At 49.8% G+C, this 26,997-nt stretch overlaps 1 protein-coding gene across 1 annotated transcript in view; it reads left to right on the forward strand.

Annotated features, from left to right (window-relative positions):
- Positions 1 to 26,997, forward strand: part of PKNOX2 (PBX/knotted 1 homeobox 2) — a gene marked incomplete at its 5' end in the record, with an annotated part of 196,156 nt that overhangs the window by 118,576 nt on the left and 50,583 nt on the right. The window contains 1 exon segment of the mRNA NM_001134095.1: positions 12,494 to 12,633. Within this exon segment, the coding sequence (NP_001127567.1) occupies positions 12,494 to 12,633 (140 nt within the window).

The raw sequence follows: 26,997 nt of genomic DNA on the forward strand, positions 1-26,997 counted from the left end.
TTCCTGCTAAATTCTGCCAGAGTAGCAGCGCCCTCTACTGTCTTAACTACAGGACCCCAATTCCAGCATGCTGTAATTGGGTTCTTGATGCAGACCCTCACTTTATGCCCTGAAGAGGTAGGGATAAGTCATGGGGGTAGTGGAACTCTACAATGATTGCCTAATGACCACACTGTCTCTAGAGAGACCTGGATGTGAACTAGGTGTGTGATCCTCAGTTCAGTGCGTTGTGTTGATTCCAACATCACCCTGCTTCTGTTCTGTATCTCTGCCATAGTGGGCCTGGCTGTCAGCTGGACTTTCACAGCCCCCTCCTCCCACTGCCCCAGCATCCCCACTGACCCTTCCATTTGCTACTATTTCTCTCCTCTCCTGCCTTGCTTAGAATCCCAGCAAGTGTCACTCCAGCCTCTGTCCCAGAATTTTCTTGGGAACACACAACCATCCTGTCACTCCTTCTAGGCAAATACCTCTCATTCGTGTACTCTCAGAAATGTCACTCGAGACCTTCCTGTAACACCCATATGCAATATCACCCACCAAGCGAAGTTCTCACTTTTATAGCTCCATCAGCCACTCCGGGGAGCCATCCAGGTTCACTAGCAAAGGCAACCACTTCACTCCCTTCACCTTCCCACACAAAATACACTCTCACTCTCAGCACCCTCCCCACCCCGACAACTTTTCCTCAAACACAGACACATACCTACCGTTCCACAAATATCTTTGCCCTTGGCTTATTAGCAAGACAAATATTGTATCTGGTCTATTTGAGTATGTATTCAATGTTTAGTATGCTTCAGTCTGCGTGTGCCTGGCATGTCAGCTGCATGAGCATTGGACTAGAAAGCAGAAATCCTGGTAGATCCTAGTCTGACCCACTAGGCACAGCCCCTGTCGATGTGGAACTAAACTCAATGGATAGTTTAGGAACAAACTGATGGGTAGGTAGCTAGGGGCTTACGTAGCATGACTTGATGATGAGTGGCATTGAAAGGGTTTGGGAAGTTCACCAAGGATGCAGCCTCATTTTTGAACAGAGGGAGAAAAGACAGGCAGTTAGAACTCATAGTCGAGGTCCAGTTTGTGAGGCTCACTTCGGCAGGAAGTCAAGTGTTTGCTTGAGGCCCCTTTGCAAAAGCTGCGTCCCTCCTATTCCCCTCACCCCAATCCTCCAGCATCCCTCAGACTGGGGAGAATGGTGTCTGGGACTCCAGGACACGGCACTCAGAGATCTGGGGTCAAGACAACATTGTCTCACTTACCCTGCAAGAGGAAGGCTAAGGCTGGGCCAGCCACACTGAGGAAGCCGGACCTGTCTCTCTGGGCACCTTCTTTCCCTCCCTGTCCTAGCACCATCCCCACTCCAGGTGGAGCCAGGGGAAGCAGATATCCTGGGGAAGCTGGATGGGCTTTGATCAGTCATTAGGATCCCCATGCTGGTTTAATTAACTGGAGGCAAAAGGGGGTGGCTGGGGCCCCTGGCTGTGAATGGCCTCCATCCAGGCCACGCAGCTGTGACAGGCAGAAGCGGGTTCAGATGTTTTCACACTCGCTTTACATTCCTCTCATCTCTTTAAGGGCTGGAGCCCCCCGCCTTGCAGGGCCCTCTGCTCAGCTGCCTGTGAAACACATTTGCTTTGCAGCAATAGAGTTAATTCAGCAGCTTTGAAAGTTCCCCTAAGCCTTTTCTGTGATGGTGATTGATAGCTCCCTCTGCCCCTGGGGGCAACACCCCAGGGACCATATGAGGACCCACCTTCCCTTGCTTCGACTCACCAAAACAGACTCTTCTCTTTCTTTTTTCTTTTCTGCTGGGCCTTTCTTCTCTTTGTGCGCAGTGACCTCTCTCTCTGCCTGCTTGGCACACCCATGTCTTTAAGCTGAACATATCCCTGAACTCCAACTCACTCAAGACCTGGACTCTTCATTGTGTAAAAGGCAAAAACAACCTCCAGGTCCAACTGTGGGGCCTTTATGCCCATGCAGGAGATGGTGGGCTGTCAGCATGGCTTTAAAGCTTAGGAAGAAACACTCTACTGGCCTGGTCTAGGTATTTTATTTGATGAACTTACTATATTCTGATATTTACCAAAAACAGAGATTTTATTGTCTACTCCCTTGTCCCCAGGCAGAATAAACGAATGCCCTAAACAGCTACAAAAATAGTTAATGGCCCTGGGATACAAAGCCTAAAATAAATCAGGGGACAGGTGATCCAAGTCAGCAGCGGGTCTGGGGAGGACCTTACATGCTCCGCCTCCCTTTCTCGCGCCTTTGGTCTTAGTTGGTCTTCGGAAAGCTTTGGTGTCTGTGCGGCCTGGCAGGAGGCAGGTGGGTGAGTTAGGTCCCCAGGATACTTGCTGTTCTTGAAGTCTGTGATCTGAAGAGGAGGGTGGAATGACTCAACCTTGTAGAAATTCAGGAATCAGGACTCGTAATAAGAATTTGTGTAATTTATCAGCTCCACTGCTGATGAATTATACAAATTTAGGCAAGTAATTTCAGAGCTGTTTCTTTCATCCACTCATCCATTCGATAAACATTGAGTGTGACCTGTGGGCCACGCGGACATTGTGCTGTGTACTGGGGTGCAAAATCAATGGAGTTCCTGTCCTCTTGGAGCTTAGAGTCCATGTGGGGCCTTAGTTTCTGCATTCATAAAATGAGAATAACTCTGCCCTCCCTGCCTCACTAGACTGTTGAGAGTGTGGGAACAAAAAGTACAGTGGTGTTCCTCAGCCCCTTTTCACCCACACCCCAACTTCATTCTTCACTCGATCACCTGCACATTTCCAGCAGCCCAGATGGGATTGAACCTTAATTACTTTTTATTAAGAACATAATAGGCATGTCAAATAGGTTTTACCAGATATGAACACCCCCTTACACACACGCACACACAGAGATGTGCACACACAGGGATTCTGGTGTGCCCTCTGAAGGACCTGTTGGAAATCACTGGTTTGGGACTATTACAAAAGGGAAGGATCTTCCAGAGGGAAGCGATGGGATGGGCAGGGGGCCATCAGTTCCCAGGAAAATGCACAAAGCTGGGAAGTGGAGTCCACAGCTTTCCTCTTCTTAGCCTGCTGTCAGTGACAGCCCAGGAAATGCAGTTAGGGGCAGTGAATGTTCCATGAGTCACATTGTGTGAACCACCACTTACAAACCCTTTTAAAATTAATTAACTAACTGAAACCCCCATTGTACACCACTGAGTAACTCTTCTGTGGTCTGTTCTGTCCACTTGGCCTGGGATCAGAATGGAGGTGACCGAGGCCTGCTGTTCTGAGAGCCTCTTTGAGCTACATTGGACTGTCCGGCTCTGATGCCGGCCCTTCCTCTCCCTGGGCTAATTGGTTTGGGGAATATTTTGAGGGGCCTTCTTTGGCCTCTCCCAGGCTTTGGGATCCCTGAGGCCTTTAACGCATCACTCAGTCATTGCCTCCTTCGGGTCATCCTTCAGTCATTTAACACGTGGGAGTACACCGCGGGCAGGCATGGGAGCTGGGAGACCAGCCCGCTGATGAGACAGGCAAAGGGCCTGGTGTTGCCGGTGTTGGGGTCTGTTCAGATGAGGCAGGAGTCCAGTATTCCGGGGCCTGGGGAGGGAGGAGAAGCAGGAAAGGCTTCTTGGAAGAGTTGAAGCTGCAGCTGGGTGGAAGGCAGGCTGTGGGAGACATAAGGACAGTCCCCGCTGAGGCAACTGTGGGAGCAAAGGCAGGAAGGTGGACACCATCGGAAAGGCAGGAAGGTGGACACCATCGGGTGCGCTCAGGCAACCAAGGGTAGGTATGAGGCGATAGGGTAAGGGGAGGAGGGCTGTGCAGGTGACAAGGCTGCAGATCCGTGGGCAGCTTTCAGTTCCCCTAAGCTTTTTCTGTGACTGTAAGCGAAGGGTCCCTCTGCTCCAGGGGCAACACCCCAGGGACCATATTGGGACCCATCTTCCCTTGCTTTGACTCATCAAAACAGACTCTTCTTTTTTGTTTTCTTCTGGGCCTTTCTTCTCTTTGTGCACAGTGACCTCTCTCTCTGCCTGCTTGAGCCACCCATGTCTTTAAACTGGACATATCCCTGTACTCCAACAAGCCTGAGCAGGCCTAGGTCTGGAGCGCCCTGGACTCTGTGCCCCCCAGCATTGTTCATGTCCCCTGTTGCCTCCTACCTGTTACGGCCAAACTTGATGTTTACCAAGTGACCTCAAGCCCTGACCTCTTCCCAGGTCCTTGGCTTCTCTCCTGGTTGTGAGGAAACTGATCCCATACCCGGCTTGCCCCAAACTGGAGGGAGTGCCAGCCCTGCTGGGCCCGCCTGAAGCCTCAGCGGCCCCTTGAGGGCTAGGCCTGGGCAGCCCCAGGGGGCCAGAACACAAGGTTTTGGCAGCCCAAGGGGGCCCTCCTGGGGCTGGCTGGCACCTACTCTGCCATGTCAGGTGGAGGGCTCAGAAGAGGGATGTCCTCTTAGAAGGAGTGTCTGTGCTTTTTAAATATTTTTAGTAGTGATAGAGTTTCTCCGTGTTGGTCAGGCTGGTCTCGAACTCCTGACCTCAGGTGATCTGCCCGCCTCGGCCTCCCAAAGTGCTGGGATTACAGGCATGAGCCACCATGCCCGGTGTAATCCTAGCTATTCAGGAGGCTGAAGCAGGAAAATCGCTTGAATCCGGGAGGGGGAGGTTACGGTGAGCCGAGATGGTGCCATTGCACTCCAGCCTGGGCAACAAGAGCGAAACTCCATCTCAAAAAAAAAAAAGAAAAAGGAAAAAAAGGAGTGTCTGTGCTGAGAAGGTGAAGGCTTGGGTGTTCAGCGTTTTCAGAAAGAGGCCCTGTGGGAGGTGTGTGGGGGTTTAATAGTCATAACAAGCAAGACTGTATGCAGAGGAGGTGGGGTGGGGGGCATAGGAGGTGTCGGGGCACTGGGGCCGGATCTGAACAGGGGGTGAAATTTGGATTTGATTCAGAGGAGAAATCTAGCAAAAGGAAGCATTAGAATTGCTTAGAAACCAAGGTTTGCGGGGCATCTGCTGCTTGCAATGCACCCTCACATATGGTCTCACAGTAGCCCTGGGAAGAGATATTAATAGCTCCATTTTTACCTGATGGGGAAACTGAGGCTCAGAGGAACTGAGTCCTTGCCTTGGGCATGCCACTCAATTCCAAGCTGGTAACACATAATGTAACCTTCTGTGACACCAGGGGCCCCCTGTTCCTGCACTTGAATTCACACTTGCCTACCTCCCAGGGAGCTTATGCAGAATGGGTTTCTTCAGCAGGGGTGGCACCCATACTGGTAGGACCCCCAGGGCAGCCCACATGAGAGAAACAACAGCAGCCAGCTCTCAGGGTGTGGGCTGTAGGGTGTGTGGATTATATTAACAATAACTGCCATATGCTGAATAGCTACTGAGTGCCAGCTACTTTGCATATAATTGTCTCATTTAATTCTGAACACCCTGTACCTTGAGTATAATTATTCCCATTTTATAGATGAGGACCCTGGTTGAAAAAGGTTGAGTAACTTGCCCAAATCACACAGGCAGGAGAGAGCCAAATACAAAGAAGGGATTCATCCCAGCACATCGTGCTCTGTCCCATTGTCTCCAGCTCTGGGCTGGACACCAAATTCCCCCCAGTCAGTTATGTGGTCAGGAACTGTAGACTTCTCTTTTGTGGCCTGAGGATTCAGGGTCAAGGAGGTAAATCTGCAGCTAAAATGGTAGCATTCAATCGGACCTGCCCACTCCATACCAGTCATTCCTGATTCAACAGATATTTCAGATACTCTCTCTACCAGACACTGAGGCTACGACAGTAAACAGAAAAGCCCTGGTCCTGCCCTCAAGGATCCTACAGTCTAGTGAGGGAGGGAGGCGAGTGAGCAGACAGGTCACAGCGGCATGCTGAGGGCCACGCAGGCCTGGGGTAGAGGAGCCTGGCCCGGTTCCGGTTGCTCTGCCATCATCCACTGGAGGAGACAGCCATCCCCATCATGGCGGTGGGAGGTAGGAAGCACCTCGCCTATTTTTCAGATGAGGAACCTGAAACCCCAGAAGGTAAAGTTCCATCTTTAAGGCTGTAAGTGGTAAGAGTGGGATTCAAAACTAGTTCTATCTGAAACCCACGCTTCTGCTCTCCCCAACGCCAACCATCTTCTTTTTTTTTTTTTTATTTTTTTGACTTTATTTATTTATTTCTTTCATTATACTTTAAGTTCTAGGGTACATGTGCACAACGTGCAGGTTTGTTACATATGTATACATGTGCCATGTTGGTGTGCTGCACCCATTAACTCATCATTTACATTAGGTATATCTCCTAATGCTATCCCACCCCACTTCCCCCACCCCATCTTCTATGGATGCTGGAAAGACCTTGGTGTCAGCCCCACTTCTAAACCATCTGCTCCCACTTCCCATGAGCAAGAGAAGAAGTCTGAAGGGAAGTTGGCAGGAGGCAGCAGCTGAACGCATTTTGGGCCTCCGGGCTCCAGAATTCTGGCTTGAAGCCCCTGCAGGCAGGTTTCCTCTAGGCTCTTGGCCTCCAGGCTCCTCATAGCCTCGGAGAAAAGTTGACCCAGCAGTGAGCCACCTTCGATTAATAAACCAGCTGTGCCTTCCTACGTGGGTTCCACATGGGAGAACTGTTTCTGGCACGATCATTGTTGGGAGAATGATTTGAACTCGTAGGGGAGAGGTTTGTTGAGGGAGAGGAACAAACTGGGACCAGCAGTGAGGATGGGGTGGACTAGATGGAGACTTAGAACACGTGCAGAGGGGGAGTGAAGTGCATTCTAATTTGAGCCCCCTACACCTCCTGCCTCTTTTTTCACAGAGGGGGGAAAATCTTCCCATTCTCCTCTTCAAAGAAAAGTAATTAAATGCTCCAATTCATGTAGTGGGATTAGTCAGAAGGCCCTCTGTGGGCTTCTGTTTTCTCATCTGTGAAATGGAGATGACGATAACCTACTGCACAGGATTATTGTGAAACATGAAAGCCCACATGGTTTTTTTCTTTTTCTTTTTTTGTTTTTTAGAGACAGGGTCTCACTCTGTCTCCCAGGCTGGAGCACAGTGGTACGACCGTAGTTCACTGCAGCCTCGACTTTCTGGACTCAAGCAATCCTCCTGCCTCAGCCTCTAGAGTAGCTGAGACTACAGGCACACACCACCGCATCCAGCCTATTTATTTTACTTTTTGCAGAGATGGGTTCTTGTTTTGTTGTCCAGGCTGGTCTTGAACTCCTGGCTTCAAACAATCCTCCCACTTCAGCCTCCCAGAGCACTGAGATTATAGGCATAAGCCACTGCACCCAGCCCAGAAATATTTTATTAGCTTATTAGAACAAAACATGTCACTCTTCCCCTACAATTGGAAAAAGATGGTGCTTAACAGAAAAGAAGCATCTGTGGGGGCTTTGGGTGTCAGTGAGGGCAAGTAAGATGCTTCCCAGCACCCCTTGAAACACGCCAGGGAGCATCTCCTACTCATTTTCATGAGTAGAAGGCCAGACTGCCATCGTGGCTGGATCTCTCAGCCCCACCCGGATTTCACACACCTGCATATACATTTGACAACCCCCGACTCTTCCCACTCCTTTTTAGAATGGGAAAAGAAGGAACCTTCAAACCAACAATCTGGGCAGGGTTTCCTTAGCTGCAAGCTTAAGGCAGAACTGGTTCTGGCTAGATGGCAGAGAGAAGTCCAGTGGTTATAGCATCTATAGGAGGGAAATGCATGGAGGTGATGGCCCCAGGGTCTTATGCCCCAAGAAAGAACCCTAGGCCAAGAGAGGACATGGGAAGCACAGAACCCACTTCAGCCTCCCAAAGCACTGGGATTACAGGCGTGAACCACTGCACCCACCCCAGAAATATTTTATTAGCACATGTGTAGGTGCTGGCACAGTGTCACGTCTCATAGGGGCCTCCCCAGGGAATGCTGCCTCCTGCCCCATCAGTAGCCATTGTCTGGTTCTCTTGATTAATCTGCACAACCTGCAGATTGAGTATTATCTCCTGCATTTTACACATTAGGGAACCAAAGAGATCAGGAAACTTGTCCCAAAACACGTAGCTAATAATTGGCAGAAGAGCATCAAATCCAGGGCCGGATCCTCTGCTCTTTCCATTCTCTGAGGCTTTTCTGATCTCCCAGGCAGTTCTCAGGACATTGTTCAACCTTGCCTCTCCTCTGTGCCTTAGCTTCCCCTGGTTGAAAAGGGACAGTCCTCTATGCCTACACTGATGGCCTACCTGTCCCTGTCCCTAGCGGGCTGCCAAGGCAGGGTCTCCAGAGTGCTCTGAGGGCTCCTTGGAGAAAAGCTCCAAATCTGGAGTGGCCAGTTCTGAGACCAGCTGTGAATGCACCAAGTGGCCTCCTGGAGTGGGTAAGACAAGTTTCTTCCCGTGCCAGACCAAAAAGAATGGAAGAGAGCTACTTGGGGAAAAACTGAAATTAGAGGTGTGCTAGTAAATATTTAACAACTTGCTCTCTGGGAGTGGGGGTGGGGAGGGCAGGGGCAAGCCCTGATTTGCAGCATTTGCCAATTTCCGTGGTGTAAATACCCCCACCATGGCCAGTTTTAAGCTCTCAATGTGATGTCAGCCAATTTGCAAAATTTCTGAAAATTTAACAGTTGGCTTTCACAGGCCAGAACAAGGCAGTTTTTCAGCCCACTGCTTAATAGCCACGCCCTGCCCCTGGTTCACACCTGAGCCTACTCTTTAGGCTGTGCTGCCCAGTAACTTCCCCCCAAAAAACTTACTTCAAGCTATCCCCATCCTCCTGGCCCCCAAGCCCTGTGGACAGCTTCAGGTCCTCTCCCTTTGAGCTCTAGTTCTTGGGAAGTGGATGTCTCTGGCTAGAAAAAGAAACCTATTTGGAGATAAACACTCATTCTCCAAACCTGCAGGAAATGCAGAGTTTGCTGACTTGGCCCCCATGAGCTATATAAATTTGAGTCATCGTCCTCCTCAGACCAGCTCTGCTGTCTTCTTTCCACACTTCCGCTAGTCACAGCCTCTCAGCTGGGGCCTCTTGGAACACTGGCAAGTGACCACTTTTGATTTACATTTTATTCTGAGCTTCCCTCCAGGGCCTTCGCCCCACACCTTTCCCTGAAGTCCTGCCTAGGAGGGGGACTTCATCCTCCTTCATCCTTCTTCATCCCAAGAGCTCAGCTAACAGAAGCCGCTTGTGGATTCCTTCAAGGACACGAGGAAACTCACTCCTAGTGGGCAGAGCAGAGCACACTGTTCCCCCTACATGTCACCCTCAGACGAGCTGTGCAGATGTAGCTATGCCTTGCTTTATGGCAGAAGTACATTCCGGAAATCTCGTGTTTAATAATAACAACCTCTCCTCCATCTGTGAAGCGCTCTAGAGTTTCCAAAGCACTTTTACATACTACACATCGTCAAATCTGAGCCTCACACCAGCGCTGTGTGGTGGGTGGTGATTATTAAAACACCCTCATGGTGTCTGAGCCTGTCAGAGTTGGAAGGGCTTCAGATATCATGTAACCCAGCCACCCAGCTGAAGCTCCCGTCTTCTGCACGGTGGCCCAGCTGGTCAGTCCGACTCTGCTTGGCCTCCGTGGTGGCAGGAAATTCACCTGGAAAGGGAGGCAGCCCATTCCAGCCTTAAAGAGTTGGGGGATTGGAAAGGTATTATTTAGGTTGTCTCCTTGTTATAGATCAAATGCATTGCTTGTAGTTTGGCCCTTCGAGTCGTACAGAACCGATATAATCAAATCTCCTCATTCGGATATTCAAAGGGGGCTCTCATGTTTCCCCTTCTCCCCCACCCCCCAAATCTTGCCTATATATCCCACGTTCCTTCAAATATTCCTCATACAACGAAGTACCGAACCCTTTTACCATCCTGGCCGACCCTGCTTTGAATGTACTTTCATGTACTTGTTTAATCAGAGTGGTGCAAGACCAGAAGTTTCTGCGTGCTGTGAGCAATGCCTCTGTTAACGCATCCTCGGCTAGCATTAGTTTAGGTTGGATTTTTTTTTTGACAGACACTTTTGATATATTGAGCCAGCTGTCAACTAAAACACGGCTACTAAGCCATGTCTCTCCTTCCCTGCACTTCAATATTGATTTTTCTTGGCCCAAATATTAGAAGTGTTAAATTTTAACTTATTAGATGAAGAGTAATCTTATCAGATTTAGCCCCTTGCCAAAATCTGTAAAGATCTTTAGGATCCCAGTTTCACAGCATTCATAAATTTGTTGAGCATTTTTTAAGACGTTCTCTAAATCACTGATTAAAGTGCTGAATAAGAGGATAAGGAGGAAGCATGTGACACTCTTTTGGAAACCTGCCCCAAACTGACATTTATCCTTTAATTGTCATCCCTTGGGTGTAGTTTTCTAATCCATGCAATTGTCCACCAGGCTGCATCTCTCCACATTTTCTGCCAGGCTATCATGGGAAATACCTTGCTGAGGTCACTTACACCATGTTTTCCTGATCTGCAAGCTTAATGGTTATGTCAGATCCATGAACTGAGCTTTCTGATAGCAATCTCTCATCTTTGTGACTCCAGTGCCCAGCACAGTGCCTGGTACATGGCAGGGACTCAGGAAGCATCTGAAGAAATGATCAGTTGCATTAGTGAATGAAGGAATGAATCTGGCCCAGATAAGTGTGAAGATTACTGGGTTTTAGTTTTTTTCAGAATTCACTTTATTTCTCTATTTTGAAAATTGGAACAGCATTTGCTTCTACTTTCTTTCTTATGGCACCTCCTTAATACTCATGAATTTCAAAAGGTCACCAATTTGCTTACTGATGAGAAAACAGGAGCTTAGGAAAGTTAAAGAATTTGCCCAAGGTCAAAGGCTAATAGGGGAAAACGGTAGGACTCAAGCAATTGTCTTCTGGCTTCCAGGCACTATGATGCTATGTCCAGCCTTTTACCCACTGAGATTGGAAAGGCTCCCCCAGATCAGCTAACAGTGGCAAGGGTATTTCTGCCTAATAAACGACACAATCTAGGAAAGCAGGTACATTTCTTTTATAGTCTCAACCTCATTCACCACCCATCATTCATCTATACATTGATTCAACAAATATTTATTGAACACCTACTAGTGCCAGGCTATTCTGGGCCCTAGGAATACAACTGTTATAATCACTCCATGAGCTTACGTTTTAGCTGAGAGTGAAGAGAAAATCAATAAGCACATAAATACAGAATATAATCATGGTAAGGGCTATGAAGGAAAATAAAGCAAAAGGCAGAGGGGCTGTATGGTATTCCAAAGAGGTGGCATCTGAGCGGAGATCTAAATGAAGAGAAGATCTAAATGAAGACATGCAAATGTCTTAGGGATATAAGCACCAGCAATGCTTGTATTCACAGAAGTATAATACTTTTTCTTCCAGAAAGCAGGGACCTAGATTCATATGATGAACTTTACAACTATAAAATATCTGATTCTTTCAAGGCATATTCATTATTTATTCACTCACTCATTTTCTTCGCAAGTATTTTTATTAAGCGTCAAACCTTTTTACTAAGTATGTGCTAGTTGGAAGCTGGTGATGAGGGAGTGACCAAGGCCTCAGAGGAGAAGACAGATAAGTACATGAAGCCCAACACCGCATGTGGGGAGAGCTACCATCGTGCTATGGACAGGGTGATGTAAGAGAACAGTTGAGGCTTATCATCATTCACACTTTTAGAGATTTCTTTGACTGAAGGAAATAAAAAAGCATGAAATTCCATAACGATGGTTTTAAAAAAAATTTAAACCATTGAACCATTTCTTTAAACAAAACCTTAGATAGAAAATCTAATAGATAATATTAAAAGGAGTTGCTCTGGTTGGTACAAAATTGCCGGCCTCGGGACACCTTCAAAAACATGTCACAGTTTATGAAAACCCCTGCCCTAAATATTTGTTATGGCCAAGAACAAGAATCTGTTCATTGCCCACTAAAGCCGCTTATCTTGAAGTGGCCAGGTAAACCAAATTTGGAGAGCCATTCAGTCATCCGTCAAAACCACTGGGACCATTGGCTGTGGCTTGCATTAAAGGGAATAAATAAACCTGTGTCCAAACGACAGCTGATTCAGCTCCTGTTTTCCTGCTTTTCAAAGTCATCAAATCAACTGTATGATGGTCCAAATGACTCATAAGCACAATTTAAAGGGTTCATCCTATTGTTTTTTCTACTTCTGGGCAAGGGTTACCCTATTTGCACTAAGAGTCATCTCTTTTCAGAGTGTGCTGGGCATCTCCTGGTTTTGGATGGCCTGAAATTGTTTTCTAGAACATGCTCATTTGAAGAAAGCCTGCTTTTCTTCCCACTGTAGCGCACGTACGAATGGATGCTCCTTGTGTGCTCACAGTTCTCTTGGCCACATGCTCTCCTCCGGGCACAGCACATGCCAAGGCGGACCTCACACTACAGCCTGGAGACCAGCACCCTGGCCATACTAAACTACCACCTCCGCTTTCTTCTCTCTGCAGATGACGGCAACCACCCAGCCACCCTCCAAGGCCCAGGCTGTCCACATCTCTGCCCCCTCAGCTGCTGCCAGCACACCTGTGCCCAGTGCCCCCATCGACCCCCAGGCCCAGCTGGAGGCTGACAAGCGAGCTGTATACAGGTAGGAGACACTTCAGCTGTGTCTACAGCCCTCAACCAGCTTCAGGCCCAGCTCAGCTGTGAGGGATGCGAATGCAGGCCAAAGGGTGGGCTCAACAGAGATGACGGCCAATAGCTATTCTCCCTTGGCATCCTTCTCTCTCTACTCAATCCAGAAACCCCTCAGCTGGCCACAGTGACTCTAGCTTTCTGGAAATGTCTAGGGAGGGATATGGAGGCCTAGGCAGCACTTCCTATCTCAACCAGGGAGATGACCCCTAATGGGTACCAGAAACCCTCTGCTCAGCCAAACAGGCAGCTGCCTCAGGACCCTCTCCTCACCCTGTGCCCTGTTGTTGCTTTCCTTCCATCAAGCCCACCAGAGCACTGGACCTCTGACCGCACCCTCTAGGACTTGGCAGTCCACAAACTTTAGGAGGCATGAAAATCACAGGGAGAGCTTGTTAAAACACATGGTTTTGGGCTTCATCTTCAAAGAGGACAAATCAGTAGATCAAGCTATAGGAAGAGGGACATGCATTTTTTAAAGCATTCCAGGTGAATCTGATGCAGCTGGTTATTGGACCACACTTGGATTCATGGTAGTCTTTGTTTTTAAACAATAGGTATTGCGTGTGACTGTAGGTGCTGGTACTTTTCCCCAAGAAGGGAAGTTTGCTGAGGGCAGGCAGCTTGTTTCTTCTTATTCTGCATCTGCCCCACGCATCCAGGGCTGAGTCTTGAATGTTGCAGAGGGTGGGATGGGGCTCAGAGAAATGCCTGTCTCCTTGATGAACTCCCATTCTTGTACATAGTTGGGGAGGAAGATGCTGTCACCTGAGAACAGGCCTGAATGAGGCTCCTACAGGGACTTTAGTTATCATTAACCACTAAGAAGAGGTGCCCAAGTCCGCAGTCAGTATTGAGGCTGGACCCTTGCTCACATTCCCTTGTGGGAGCTGATATGTTCACATGCATCAGCAAGTGTGGCTCGCCTCTGGCTGGGCACACACTGCAGCAGGTGCGAATGCCAGTAACACGTGGAATGATTCACCCAAGACTAATGAATAGGAAGATTGATTTCTTTCTGAATTCTCCCCCACCACCCCAGTGACAGTGCCTTTATGGTAATGGTGGTAATTAGGACTGTTATTCTTATTCTCATCGGCATTATTTTTAGTTCCTCAGATAAGCCGAATGCCTCTAATACCAACAGTTGGGAGTCCAGAGCAGTGGCCTCTGATCACGGATCCTGGCACGAGGGGCCTCCCAGGCCCAGGAGAGGGACAAAACACAGCACCTGTGCCCTGCCCTGTGAAACACATAGGCCAGGCCCAGCTGCCTGCTGGTGGAGAGCTCTGGCTTGGGCCCCAAGGAACTCCAGGACCTGGTCACAGTACCTGTCAGGGAGACTCTAAGAAAGGTCAAGCTAGCCACCCCAGTGTGGGATGGGCCTCCTTCCGTCCGCCCTTCCCTCTTTACGGTCTCTTATTGAATCCTTACTATTCCTATGTGGGGGCTGTGCCAGACTCCAGCGGAAGGAGGGTCAATGTATAGGCTCTTCCCTCTGTCTCTCGAGGCACCGATAGATGTGCAAACAAGAAACCAGAGCTACGTGGTCAGAGCAACAGGGAAGGCTTCACAGAAGAGGCAATATTTGAGTTTGGTCCTAAAGGCTGAGTAAGAGACCCCACTAGGTGGAGAAATGGGGTAGGAGAGGACCTTCCAGGACCAGCCAGTGGCCAGAGAAGCTGGGAATAGGGAGATGAGGCTGCACAGCCACCTGTAATTAACCTGGGCAAGGTACAGTGGGCTTGTGCTTTTGTGGGGAGCATAAGGAGGGAAGGGAGTAATGTGGCCTCTGAAAACTGCCCGACAGCCTGATGACATATGCTTGTCATACTCTATTTGGAGCATTGGTACTCAAAATGTGGCCTGTGGACTGGCAGCATCGTATCACCTGGGAGCAGATTAGAAATGCAGGCTCTCGAGGCTCACTCAGGCCTAAGGACTCACAGTCTGCATTTTCACAAGATCCCAGGGGATTCCTATGCATACTGAAGACTCACCTCGCAGCTGCTCAGACCCCTGGGGCAGGGGCCTGTGGTGAGCAGAGACCGTGGTCTAGAAAGACCCCCAGATGAGTTGTGTAATGAACAGTTTTTGGAAACCTAGGTTTGAGTCCCACCTCCACTGTGTCCTAGCCTCTCTGAGTTTTCATGTCCCAATGGAACCTAAGCAGCAGACTTGATAAGAATCAATGAGACGGCCCATAGAGGCACCTGGCCCTGCGTCTGGCACCAAACAGAGGGTTTACTCAGTCCCACCAATGGGAACCATGGGTTCCAAAGCCCTTCTCACAATCCCAGACTCGTACCCTACCCAGGCCAACCTGCATGAGAGGTGGGTCACAGTCCCCATGGGAACCACCACATGGATGTCACTTGAAGTATGGCCTAGACCTTTCTGCAATTAACACTTCTTCCTACTCCCCTTCCCTCCTGGGCTTTATCTTCTCCCTCCGGGCTGACCATCCGCAACCCTTGGTGTTTGCCCAAAGTATGTCTGCAGCTGTCTGACCTGGAAGAGGGAATCCCAGGCAAACGCGGCTGCCCCAGCACCTCAGGACACCAAGAGGACAGCAGCACCATGCTGGCTTCCCATCTCTCCAGTCCTGCTGCTGCCTCCTGGCCCGGCAGCCCCTGGGTTGTCTCCTACAACCACACCTCACCCATTAGTACCAGCCGCCCTCTCTGCAGCCATTGCCCCGGGATGACCGGGGAGGGAGCTCAGCCTCCTGTAGGGTCGGATAATTTTAATTAGATTTGCCTGCCTGGGGCAGGCTGGCTGCTCCAAAGCACATCAGGGAGTCGGCATTTCATGTCAATAAATGTAACCAGAACCTTTCCATTCAGAGGAGTGCCCCACACCGGCTTTTGGGAGCCCCCATCATGGCCCCTGCTAGAACCACAGATGAAGGAAGGGTGGGTGTGGCCCCTCCCTGCCTAGGACCCTGCTGGGTGGCAGAGGGGCAGTGTGACAAAGGGGAGGGAGCCTGCCAGTGCCCGGGAGGTTTCATTTGTGTATGAGGATGTGTTAATGAAATGTACTGGTTCCCTTCTGATGTGGAAACTGTGGGGTGGGGGGCAGAGGGCAGCGTCTGTCTCTAATTGGATCATACCAGAGCATCATCTGGACTAATCAGCAAAGCAACCAGGGGCTCCGGCTCAGATTAATGATTGCAGTCTAATCCGAGCAGATCCCATGATTGGATGCACATCGCGGGTAATTGTGTTTGTGGCCCAGGAGCAGCACTGAGAGGGGTCCAAAGAGGGGAGGCCGGTGGAGTGAGGGACCACAGGTTTGGACCCAGCTCAGTTCTCTCCTCCCCCAGCCCCCACCTCAACCCTGGGGTTTTCTCGGTTGAACCACAACACCCACCCGCCCATGCTGGTGATGGGTCCGATGTTAGGGGCTGCCTAAATTGGGGGATTAGGTTGCCAGCGGCGCAGAGGCAGGGCCAAGAGGGTGAGGTTAATCCAGCTTTCCCTCCCCCTCCTCCCCTCCAGTCTCCTTCGTTCCCCTTTGAAGTGAGTGGGTTCCCATGGAAACCATGGTGTCCTGAGGAGCGGAAGAGGGGCAGGAGCTAGGCCTGGCCAGGTGCTGGTGGGGGAGGAGGTTGGCTTTGCGAAGACTGCTCTGCTAAGGTGTTGGCTCACTTCCCTAAGGCTGAAATCCTCTCTGAGAACCAGGGACGTGGAGGTGCTAAAGTTGTTGCCCATTATCGATAAGGAAAAGCTGGGCTGGAGGCATGAGCAGTGAGAAGACAGTGAGGGCAGTGGTGCTTTGCCTTTCCATTAAGAACCCAGAGAGTGGAGCTGCGGGTCAGGGATAGAGGGTGAGGTAGCTTGTGGACCCTGCCTGTCTCCTTTGTGGCATGACTCACAATTGAATTAACTGTGTTAGCATTTGTGTCAACCTTATTTCTGTTTCCGCCGCTATACTGTTAACTCCAGAGGACAGGGTCTGCGTCTGTCTTGCTCATTGCTTTATCCCCAGCACCTTACATGATACCTTAGAGTCAGCAGCTTAGATGAAGTAGCTACTGCATCAAAGCTTGTTGGACGGCTTCATTAATTGGTTAGGGAGCACCCCATAAATATACCATAGTTCTAGGTTGATGTGCCAGCAAATGTCTTTCGAGGCGGGGAAGGGGAGCAGCTCCGATTTGTAGCATTTGCTGATCCCTGTGATGTAAATACTCATACCATGGCCCATCTCACACCGCCCACCTGACGGCACCGAGCAGTAGGAAAGACATGAGCAGGGCGGGCTCTCGCTGGCCTCAAAGCCCAAACCCCACCTAGGGAGCCAGATTCCAGGTGCACAATCTCTAGATTTACATGCATAAGCCCATCTTACAGGCCAGTTCTTTAAAATGGTGTTGCTGATACTTCTAGCTGCACTCCTACATTCTTGGTCCTCACTGTCCTGTCTGGTCCACTCCTGGGTTCTAAATTTGAAATGTTCTCTCTTAATCAATGAACTCTTGGAACAGCACCTGGTGTGGATAGGTGTTTTATAAGTGTCTGCAGAGATGATTTTCCACCTGAATGCCAAGGCAGTCTGTCTCTTTCCATCTGCTTCAGCAGAGCCCCACCTTCACTCCAAACTTCTCCATCTTTTCCAAGTGGCTTCCAAGCCTTTCCTGGTCTATCAGCGAATGATCTCCTTCCTCGCAGCTCCAGAAACCCTGCCTCAAACCATTCTTCTGCCTCCTCTTTAGTTTCTTAGCTCTGAGAATCTTGCACTTTCCACACCATGTGTCTAGTTCTTTCTGTCAGTCTCATCTCCCACACATCACAAGCTCAGAACTTCTACCCACATGGGACCACCAGAGAGCTCATGCTCAAGTCCAGCTCTAGTTCAATAAAAGCAATGTGAGCCCTGTTTATAATGCACTTGTTTCTATCTCATGCAGACTGGATGGCAGAATCCACACTTGTGTGGGGAAGGAACAGAGCAGGACAGTAGGCAGTGTTCAGACCACTCCCTTGAGACTATCCTAAAGGTCACAGAAGTTTCCGGCATGATCCTGACAGCCCTATAGCTAGAGGTGCAAATGCAGCCAAGGCCCTGTGTTGGGCAGTGGGAAATAGAATCATGCTCTAGAAATAGACTTGGTGAGAACTAGCTTTGTCACCGTGGGCTAGCTCATCTCTCTGGGGCTCTGTTTTCTTAACTGTCAAAAAGAAAAATGATAATAGCTAGAATACAATAAGATAATAAATGGCATACAGATCAGTGTTCGGTAGACTGGGGTATTTTAAACAGAGGAGCCAGCATATGTTGCTTTGGTCCATTCAGGATGTGAAGTCTGGTACATTCGCGGGGGGCAGGATCAGGGTTACGAGCACATTCTGGTTCACACTCTGGCTCCATCACTGGACACTAAAACTTTCTGTGCCTCAGTTTCCTTATCTGTAAAATGGGGCTAAAAATAGTACCATCTCCTCATCTAGATTGTCATGAGGTTTAAATGAGATAACGCAGGTAATGTGCTTGGTAAAGAACCTGGCAGGTGGTCCACATTCTGTGCGTGTCAGCCACTGTTGGATGTATTGGTGTCAGGCAGGAGCTTGTGAGCCAGGAGGTAAATGCTGAGAGGCGGCGCAGCAAGAGGCAGGGCTGCCAAAGGTTTCCAGTCAAGTGATCTTCACTCTACAATTCAATTAATTATTAACTGAGCTCCAGCATGCGTAAGGCATTGTGGTAAATTCGGAAATGGGCCCTGTGCAGGGACAGAGGGAAAGATAGGCGTAGAAAGTAGCTGTGACATAAACTTGGCACACAGTATGGGCTCAAAAAAGTGTTTGTGGATTTGACCGCAGAGCTTCAGGCCCGCAGCGTAGCGTGGGAGAGTTGCACTGCTTTTCCCAAGGGAGGTGAGCCCCAAGAGAATGACAGCCACACTACCAATCCTGGGGCTGGGCTGGTGGATGGGGCAGGAGGAATCTCTCCAGGTTTGAGGCTAGACAGATAGGCTGGATCCTGTGTGACTGTCCTCTGTAGCAACTGCCTGGTCGGGACCCTGGGAACTGGAACTTCCTAATGAAGTGTCTTTGAGAGAACTCTTCCACCCTGTGACCAAATAGTGTTCTGGCTCCAGTGAAGCTGACCCTGGGGCTTAACCCTCTGCCTTCCCTGGCACTGGGCTTGGTCATTTCTGGAATGTGCTGGGTGAGGTGGCCTGAGAATGGTGTGGGAGACATGCAGCCATTCCAAGCAGAGAAGTTAGGACCGGATGCTTCATGCCAGGGCCTCTGGACCACTAGGTGCTGTGGGAAGATGTTCCAGGCTGTGTCCTTGGCTGGGCTTTGTGGGATGGGGGTTCTAGCAGATAGTCCCTGCTTTTTGAAGCAGCTGGGTTCACTGGCACCTGAGGTAACATCTCAGCTGCTGACTATAGTCAGGGGGGTGATCCTGTTGGAGCTATAATCTGAAAAGTGAAACCATGCTCAGATTTCCTCTGTACCAGGCAAAGCCCATTCCCTGCCCTTTCTACGGCATCATAAGGCCTCCCGCGCCAAGCCCAGCCTTGCAACTGATGCTGACAGGCCCAGAGGCTGCAGCTGTCTTGCTCAGGGAGCAGGTGTGCTCAGGAGTGGTGGATCCTGCTGCTTCCACGGCTAACCGGCCTGACCTAGGTAGAGCTCCATCATCCAGGGTCCCCGCCAAGACCAGAGATCCAGGAGTCCTGAAATCTGATGACTTTTATCCTCACAAGGTTATGTTAGGATTCAATGAGATAACCAATGCTAACAGCTGGCAGTGCTTGGCACACAGAAGGCCCTTGGTGAATGGTAGCTACATTCATGAAGAAGAACTACACCGGGTCTGTCCCCCTTACAAGAGGGAAGACAACCAGCAATTGGGCCTCCTGCTAGTGCAAATGACGTGGGGTGGGGTGGGGTGGGGTGGGAGGAGAACAGAAAGCTGGGGCCATGAAGGTTCATATGGCCAGTGGCTTCTCACCAGGCCTGAGCTAAGCCAGCTTGCCTGTCTTTTAACCATAGTGCCACTTTCTGCTTTTCCCGGGCACTGATCCATTTCACAGTTGAGTGGAAAGAACCTGAACTGAAAATTTAGTCTGCATTCTGACTCTACCATCAGGCAAATCTTTAACTTCTTTAGATAAGCTTTCCTACCCCACAGGGTAGGCATCAAACGAGGAAAGCAGAGATCTGTAAAAATGTTAAGGCCTCTCCAAACACACGCAAGTATTATTACAAGAGGAGGTTCTTTTGGAAACTCACCGGATAAAGCAGAGATTCTCTCATACAGCAACAGTCTCATGGCTCCCAGGGTAATCCTGGCAGCTCAGTTCTTGGACCCTAGGATGTGTATGACTCAAGAATAGTAGAGAAAAGGGGGAAGGCAGATGAAGTGAGTCCAGTCACTGCTCACAAGTAGTACATGGGAGAGAGGGGAGAGCACACGATTTGGAGTTTGAATACCCGGATTTTAAATCTCAACTCAGTTACTGCATAGCCTGATGCAATCATTTAACCACACAGCACATCCGTTTGCTAATGAGTGAAATGGGAATGGGAAGCCCGTTGGGGTACCAAAATGTAATAAGCACATATAAGAGCACTTTACAAAGTGCCACCCAGTGTGTGTGGGTGCGTGTTTAGTCCTTGACTATGACCAAGACAACATGGTTAGGGCTCACCTCCTCACAGCATCTCTTCCCCTTGAAGTTCTTTCTCTAGGGCGACTGGCTGAATTTCTGGTGACTTGGATGGAATCTCTGACCGCCTTTCACTAGCTGCCTAATTTCAGGAAAGACACTTGTCTTTTCTCTTTTGTTTATAACTTTTATTTTAGGTTCAGGGTGCAGGTGCAGGTTTGTTATATAGGTAAACTCGCATCACAGGGGCTGTTGCACTTCTCTTTTCACTGCCAGAGTCACCTCACCTTGTTCTGAAGGGGCTGGACGCGACATCCCCACCAGGTCTCATATATCAGGCTCTTTGTATTTTTGCCCTCGCAGAGCAGTTTTAACTTTCACTGTGTGGAGATTTCACATAGATGTGTTTAATGTGCCGGGAGGAGTGTGTGCATGCATGTGTCTGAAGGGAGGAGGGCTGAGCAGACTGCGACCTGCCTTGGGCCCCACACTTGCTGGGAATGGACCTGTCCACCCACCTGGGGGAGGAGAGCTGGGCTGGAGCCCAGGAGCCCTGACAGATGCAGTTCCAATTTAGCAACTCGAAGAAGTCCTCTCCAAGGCAACCCAGGCGAACACACCGCCCACTGGGCAGGACTAAAAATACACCCGCATGGTTTCAACGTCACACCTGAAGTAAAAATACATCCAACCAGGGGCCGCTGGCTCGCTCCCACCCCGCTCTGTTGTCTCCATCTGGTGCTTTCAAGGGGAGGAGAAGCAGAGGGCTGGACAAGCACCTTCCTCCCTTCTCCCTCCCCTCCCTCTAAGACCTCACCACCCTCTCCGCAGGCAGCCCCCAGCAGAGCCCCAAAGAAGGCAGGTCCTTTCGTAGCAACTGTGGCTAGAAGCTGCCAGATGGCAAAATCTGTTCCAAGTTCCCCTAGTATGGATGGATTCTGAGCCTGAAAGAACTTGAGGATTGTGTCTCAGAACCTTCATTCCAATAGTCATTGTTTACTCCACTCATTCATTCACTCATTCCCATTCACTGATTCGTCAAAAACGTATTGATCCTCTGCTGTGTGCCATACACTGTGCCTAACCCTTGGGAGTTCAGAGAGAGAGAAAATTCGGTCACCGACTGGAGGAGCCCACCATGCCGTGAGGAAGACAGACCTGTGCACAAACGACTGTGTTTAGTAGAGTTTAAGAAGTGTCATAAAATAAATAAAAATAAATTTCTATTGGCAGTACTTTTTCGGTTAAAAGAAAATGAGGTTCGAAGTTCTGATAAATTGTAAGATGTCTCTCCCCCTCCTCTTTCTGGGCCTCTATTTGAATTGGCATGTGGGTTTGTTTTCCCAGCCAAATGAGTCAGTGGAGATGGGAATATAAATTTATTGGAGTGGATGGTGTCAATGTTGCCCTGAATTTAAAAAGTGCCCACGCACCATTCCAAGGAAATGGAGCACGCATTAATTGATAGTTTACTAAGTGCCAGACACTCTCCATGTTTCTTCATTTAATTCTTACAGGAACCTGCATGGGAGGTGTTATCCTTGATGAAAGAGGACACTGAGGCTCCAAAAATTCAGTAACTTACCCAAAGTGTAGCTTATTTGAGACCACCCAGCTTCCCACCCTAAATTGTGAGTGAGGTCAAAGAAGAAACCCCTAGCATTTGCTGTGAGGGCTCAGAGGAGGCGATGGTTTCTCTTGCTGGAGAGACCCATGAGGGGAGCCTGCACAGAAGGCATGTTGGCCGGGATGCTGAGGTTGTTGGAGGGGACATGAAGAGACACAGGAGCAGGGAATTCAGGTGGAAGGAGCAGCGGGAAGAAAGTCATGGGCACACAAAAGCAAAGGGCAAAGATGGGCACAGGAAGGCACAGAAGTTTGCTTTCCATGGGCTGCTGAAGGAGAGTAGTGACCATTCCAGGGACCAGGGTCCGTCTGCCCTCTCCTTCCAGCCACCATCTTTCTCTGCTGAGTCCTTCTACAGGGATGTCCAATCTTTTGGCTTCTTTGGGCCACATTGGAAGAAGAATTGTCTTGAGCCACACATAAAATACGCTAATACTAACAATAGCTGATGAGCAAAAACAAACAAAACAACAACAAAATCGCAAAAGAAAAAATCTCATAATGTTTTAAGAAAGTTTACGAATTTGCGTTGGGCCACATTTAAAGCCGTTCTAGGCTCCATGCCACCCATGGGCTGCGGGCTGGACAAGCTTGGTCTAGGAGAGATACTGATGCCACCCATGGGCCGCGGGCTGGACAAGCTTGGTCTAGGAGAGATACTGATGCCACATATGGGCCGCGGGCTGGACAAGCTTGGTCTAGGAGAGATACTGATGCCACCCATGGGCCGTGGGCTGGACAAGCTTGGTCTAGGAGAGATACTGAAAAGAGGCTGAGGCCACATGATGAAGAGCCTGGAGCACCCATCTGCAAGCGCTGGCTTAATTTCACCGGCATCCAGGAGAAAATTTACTGCCCTCCCCTGAAAGGGCACTTGTTGTGGACTGTCTGCGGTGAACAGATGCCCCAGGAAGGGGTTAGGGGTCTGTTCGGGGAAGTGGTATCTAGGATATTCTCTGGTTCTGAGATCCCAGTGGTCTCTGGTCTGGGCACTAAGAAATAAAGGCTCAAAACGCCAGTCCTCAAGCAGAGTTTCTGGAAAGGTGAGCTTTTGGCAACCTGACAGCCACTGTGTGTCGGCAGGGTGTAGGTTGGTAGCCGGAGTACCACCGATCCCTGCGTGCCCCACCTCACCCCACCCCACCAACCAACAGCCTTGTGTCCTCTGAGCAGTGGGACCCTGACCAGGCCTCTGGTCCTGCTGGCCCATGCCTGAAGATATCCACCAAAAAATCTTGTTCTCCCATGCATTCCACCTCTGGATCATCCATCCTTGGCCCAACAGGAAGAGACAGAGGCTCTGTCTCCCCTGTCCCTATTGCAAGAAGCAGCGGGGGTTCAGGGATGGGGTGGGCAGTGACCCTGAGCTTCCCTCTTCCCACCCCCAAGAGGGTGAGAATGGCTGTAAGGAAGGTGTGGAGGGAGCTGGGGGGCTCCAAGGTCAGTCACAGGAAAGGAGGTGGATGGCCCAGGCAGGCAGTCACACACTTGGCTGGACCCATAATTGAGGTCTGCAGTCCTGACCAAGGTCACAAGGGAAGGGATGGCTGAGAGGCTTAGAAGGGACAGAGTGGCATGACTGTGAATCACAAAGTTTATCACCCAGAAAGAGAACTCAGCATTCACGTCGCCCCTTGCCAGTGACCACCCTCGCCCCAGCTCATGGCTGGTGCTGTTTCTGTCTGCATATCCACTCTCTGGCTCCCTTGTGTTTTGCATCTTCGCCTCTCCGAAGCTCTGTATTTTTGCATTCTTTCTAACTTCTTTTCTGTCTCTGCTTCTGTTTCCACTCCTCCCCTAAGAAGGAAGAAATGTTTTATTTTTTTAAAAAAACCCAGGTGGTCCAAAAAGAAAGAAAGACAAACGAAAAAGGACCCAACTACCTTTTTTTTTTTTTTAATCTTTTTCTTTCTTTTTTTTTTTTTTTTTTTTTTGAGACAGAGTCTCAATCTGTCGCCAAGGCTGGAGTTCAGTGGCGCAATCTCGGTTCACTGCGACCTCCACCTCCAGGGTTCAAGCAATTCTCCTGCCTCAGCCTCCCGAGTAGCTGGGATTAAAGGCACATGCCACCATGCCTGGCTAATTTTTTGTATTTTTAGTAGAGACAGGGTTTCACCATGTTGACCAGGCTGGTCTCAAAATCCTGACCTAAGGTAATCCACCCACCTCAGCCTCCCAAAGCACTGGGATTACAGGCGTGAGCCACCATGCCCAGCCAAGGACCCAGCTATCTTTTTTTGAGTCCTTTTAATAAAAAGAAATTAGCCACAGCCACATAGGGGAACTTTAAGTTATATATGAACATAAGAGTTACCAAGGAAGTTGCGGGGTCCATTCCTGAAGGCCTTTAAAAATGTTAGGGCAATCTGTCAGCCCAATTTATGTTAAGACTATCTGTCTTGAGGTGGGGAGAAATACGTGGGCTTTGTTGAATCTTACCTGCCCCATGATGCTCCCCGAAGCTTTGGTGTTGATTGAGGGGTCTCAGCCTCTCTGCTGCTAAGAGAGAGGGTGGTGCTAACCTCTGCACAGGGCTGCAGCCAACATACTGCCCTGTCTCTAATCGCCTCTCCTGGGGACAGCTGCACACACCTTGGGCCTCAAACTGGGCATTCCAGACCAGCAAATGTGGGTGATGTAAAAAACACGAAGGCAGAAATGTCAGAAGTAATTAAACCAAACGATGGCTTAAACCCCTGTAGAAATCAACACATCCGGTTTAATCACCTTCTTAAGCTAGCACAAGACTGCAATTCTGTGGAGAGGGGTTCTTTATTTCTTTGGATCGTTAACAAGAACTGCATATCTTGAGTTTGATTTTAGTTCAGATGCTCCTGGGGAGAGGTGATGAGGGTAGGGGGTGGGGGGTGGGATGGGGGACTCAGAAAAGAGAAAAGAAATAATAAAATGTTATTCGCGATCATCTCTTCTTCCCCTCTCCCTGAGCTGAGCTGTGTCTCCCTCCTGCCTGCCTCTGTCCGCACTCCTGGTGAAGGCGCCCGCCCTCCCAGCACCCAGGCGGAGGCGCAGTGCTGAATGTGCTAAATTAGGCCATTAGAGAAATTCATTTCTCTTTATTAGTCTGTGTCAAATCCTTTTTATTAGTGGCTGGAAACGACCTCTCTTCTGCAGTAAAATGTCATGCCAGTTCACTCCTTTTATTTGTTCTGCACTGACGAGGCTCAAACTCTCACTGAATTAGTGCAGAGAGATTTATTTCCTCCAAATTTTGAACGGCTTAAGAGAGATTGGGGTGGAGGGGGCGTCGGGAGGGAGGCGACATGGGGGGAGAAGAGCGAAGAAGGGTTCTGGGAGGGAGAAGGTGAGCTCTTATGGAGGTCACATGTCCTCAGCTCTTTGGATATAAAGTCTAATGACCATTCCTCACATCCCACTCATCGTCATCGACACTCGGCACTGGAGACCAAGTGTCCACATCTCTGCTTCTAGCCCATGGAGGATATGGACCCACAGTGGAAGATATCTGGACAGCGGGAAGAAGCACTCCTGAAAAACCATTTTGTAGTGGGACAAACTGAGGCTCAGGGAAGGCCAAAGTCTCTCCTCTAACTGGGAATCCTTCTCCCCACCCATCCCTGGCGAACACAGGGCCATTTGTATTGCAGGTGGCTTTGATGGCAGCTCTCATGGGCCCTGCCCTCAGGGTCGACCCTCAAGCCTGCAGCTGAGACTGCTGGGAAGAACTTTTCCAAAGTGGCTGCCAGCCTCCTCTCATGCTTTAGGGGGTGATGTTGGAGGGTAGCTTAGAAAATATAGGTCAGCTTTTAGGCAGGTACAGGCTGGGCACCTGGGGAAGGGGAGGTGACTCTCCCATAACTGTGTTGGGAACAGCTTGCGAGAAGCCCAGGACCACGCTGCAGCCACAAAACCCACAGAGTCGCTGGGAAACGGAGCCTGTCTCTCAGTGGGCAGTGCAGTGTCTCAGGGATCCCCACGCATGAGGTAGAAGGTAGTGTCTGGGTTTATCAAGTGAGCCAGGCGGATGGAGCATGGGAGCCACAGGCGCCCCACTGACCATGACCATGGATCACAGGAAAAGCCGTGGGTGATCTCAGATGCCATCTGAGCTCTGAGAGAGCACAGGGCTCTGGGATGGGGTGGGAGGAGCCAGACACTGGAGCATGGGGAGGCTGGGGTAGGAGAAGAGAGGATCTGGGGGCTGACAGTACCCTGCCCTCCAACCCTGACTGCTCAGTCCTCAGGTTGCAGAGCAGCTGGAGAGAGGATGCCAGGCCAGTACCTGTGAAGTCTGCCCTATGCTCCATGGACTCTTAGTTAACTTGGAGGGAAGGGTGGGCAGCATGTTCCTTTCTTCTGCGACAGCAGGAGCCACAGAAGACACCCCCAGATATGCCCCCACATACATACACATAGCCATTCTGGGGAGATCTGACACCTGGAAGTGAAGGAGGTTTAGAAGGCAGACCCTGGCTGTGGTTCTGCAGAGGAGGTGCATGTTCCCTGCTGTATGTAACAATGCCTCCCATCCCATCCCTGCAAGCCCAGCTCTGTCACGAGGCACCTCGTGATCTGACTCCTGCTGCCTTTTCAACTTCATCTTCCTCCACTCCCCACCTGCCTACCTGGCTCCAGACACACTCGGCTACATTTTGTTCCAGAAACATGCAAGCTCATTCCTGTCTCAAATGCTTTGCTTTTTCTCCTGCTGGAACGCCAATCCCTTAGCTCTTTGCGTGACTACGTCTCATCATCTGAGGCTTAACTTAAATGTCACCTCCACAGAGAGGCCCTCCCTGACCACTCTAAGAAAAGCTGCTCCTCCCTGCAGAAGCAAGGACAGAAGCAGAGGAGATCACCCTCCTCTCCCTACCCAAAGCCTAGTGCTAGTAGCTGGGGGACACAGTCGTGGCAGATCTCTCTTCCTTACCCCACATGTCACTCACACTGTGTACACAGAACACACCATCCCTGTACGCATACACACGTATTGCATACAAACAGCACAGAGAACATGCACACTGTGCTCACAGGACACAAAATCAGCACCCCAGTTACATACACTACCCATCTGTGCATATATACAGC

The sequence above is a fragment of the Pongo abelii genome, chromosome 9 (genome assembly GCF_028885655.2).
Source record: "Pongo abelii isolate AG06213 chromosome 9, NHGRI_mPonAbe1-v2.0_pri, whole genome shotgun sequence".
In the NCBI taxonomy this organism is placed as follows: Eukaryota; Metazoa; Chordata; class Mammalia; order Primates; family Hominidae; genus Pongo; species Pongo abelii.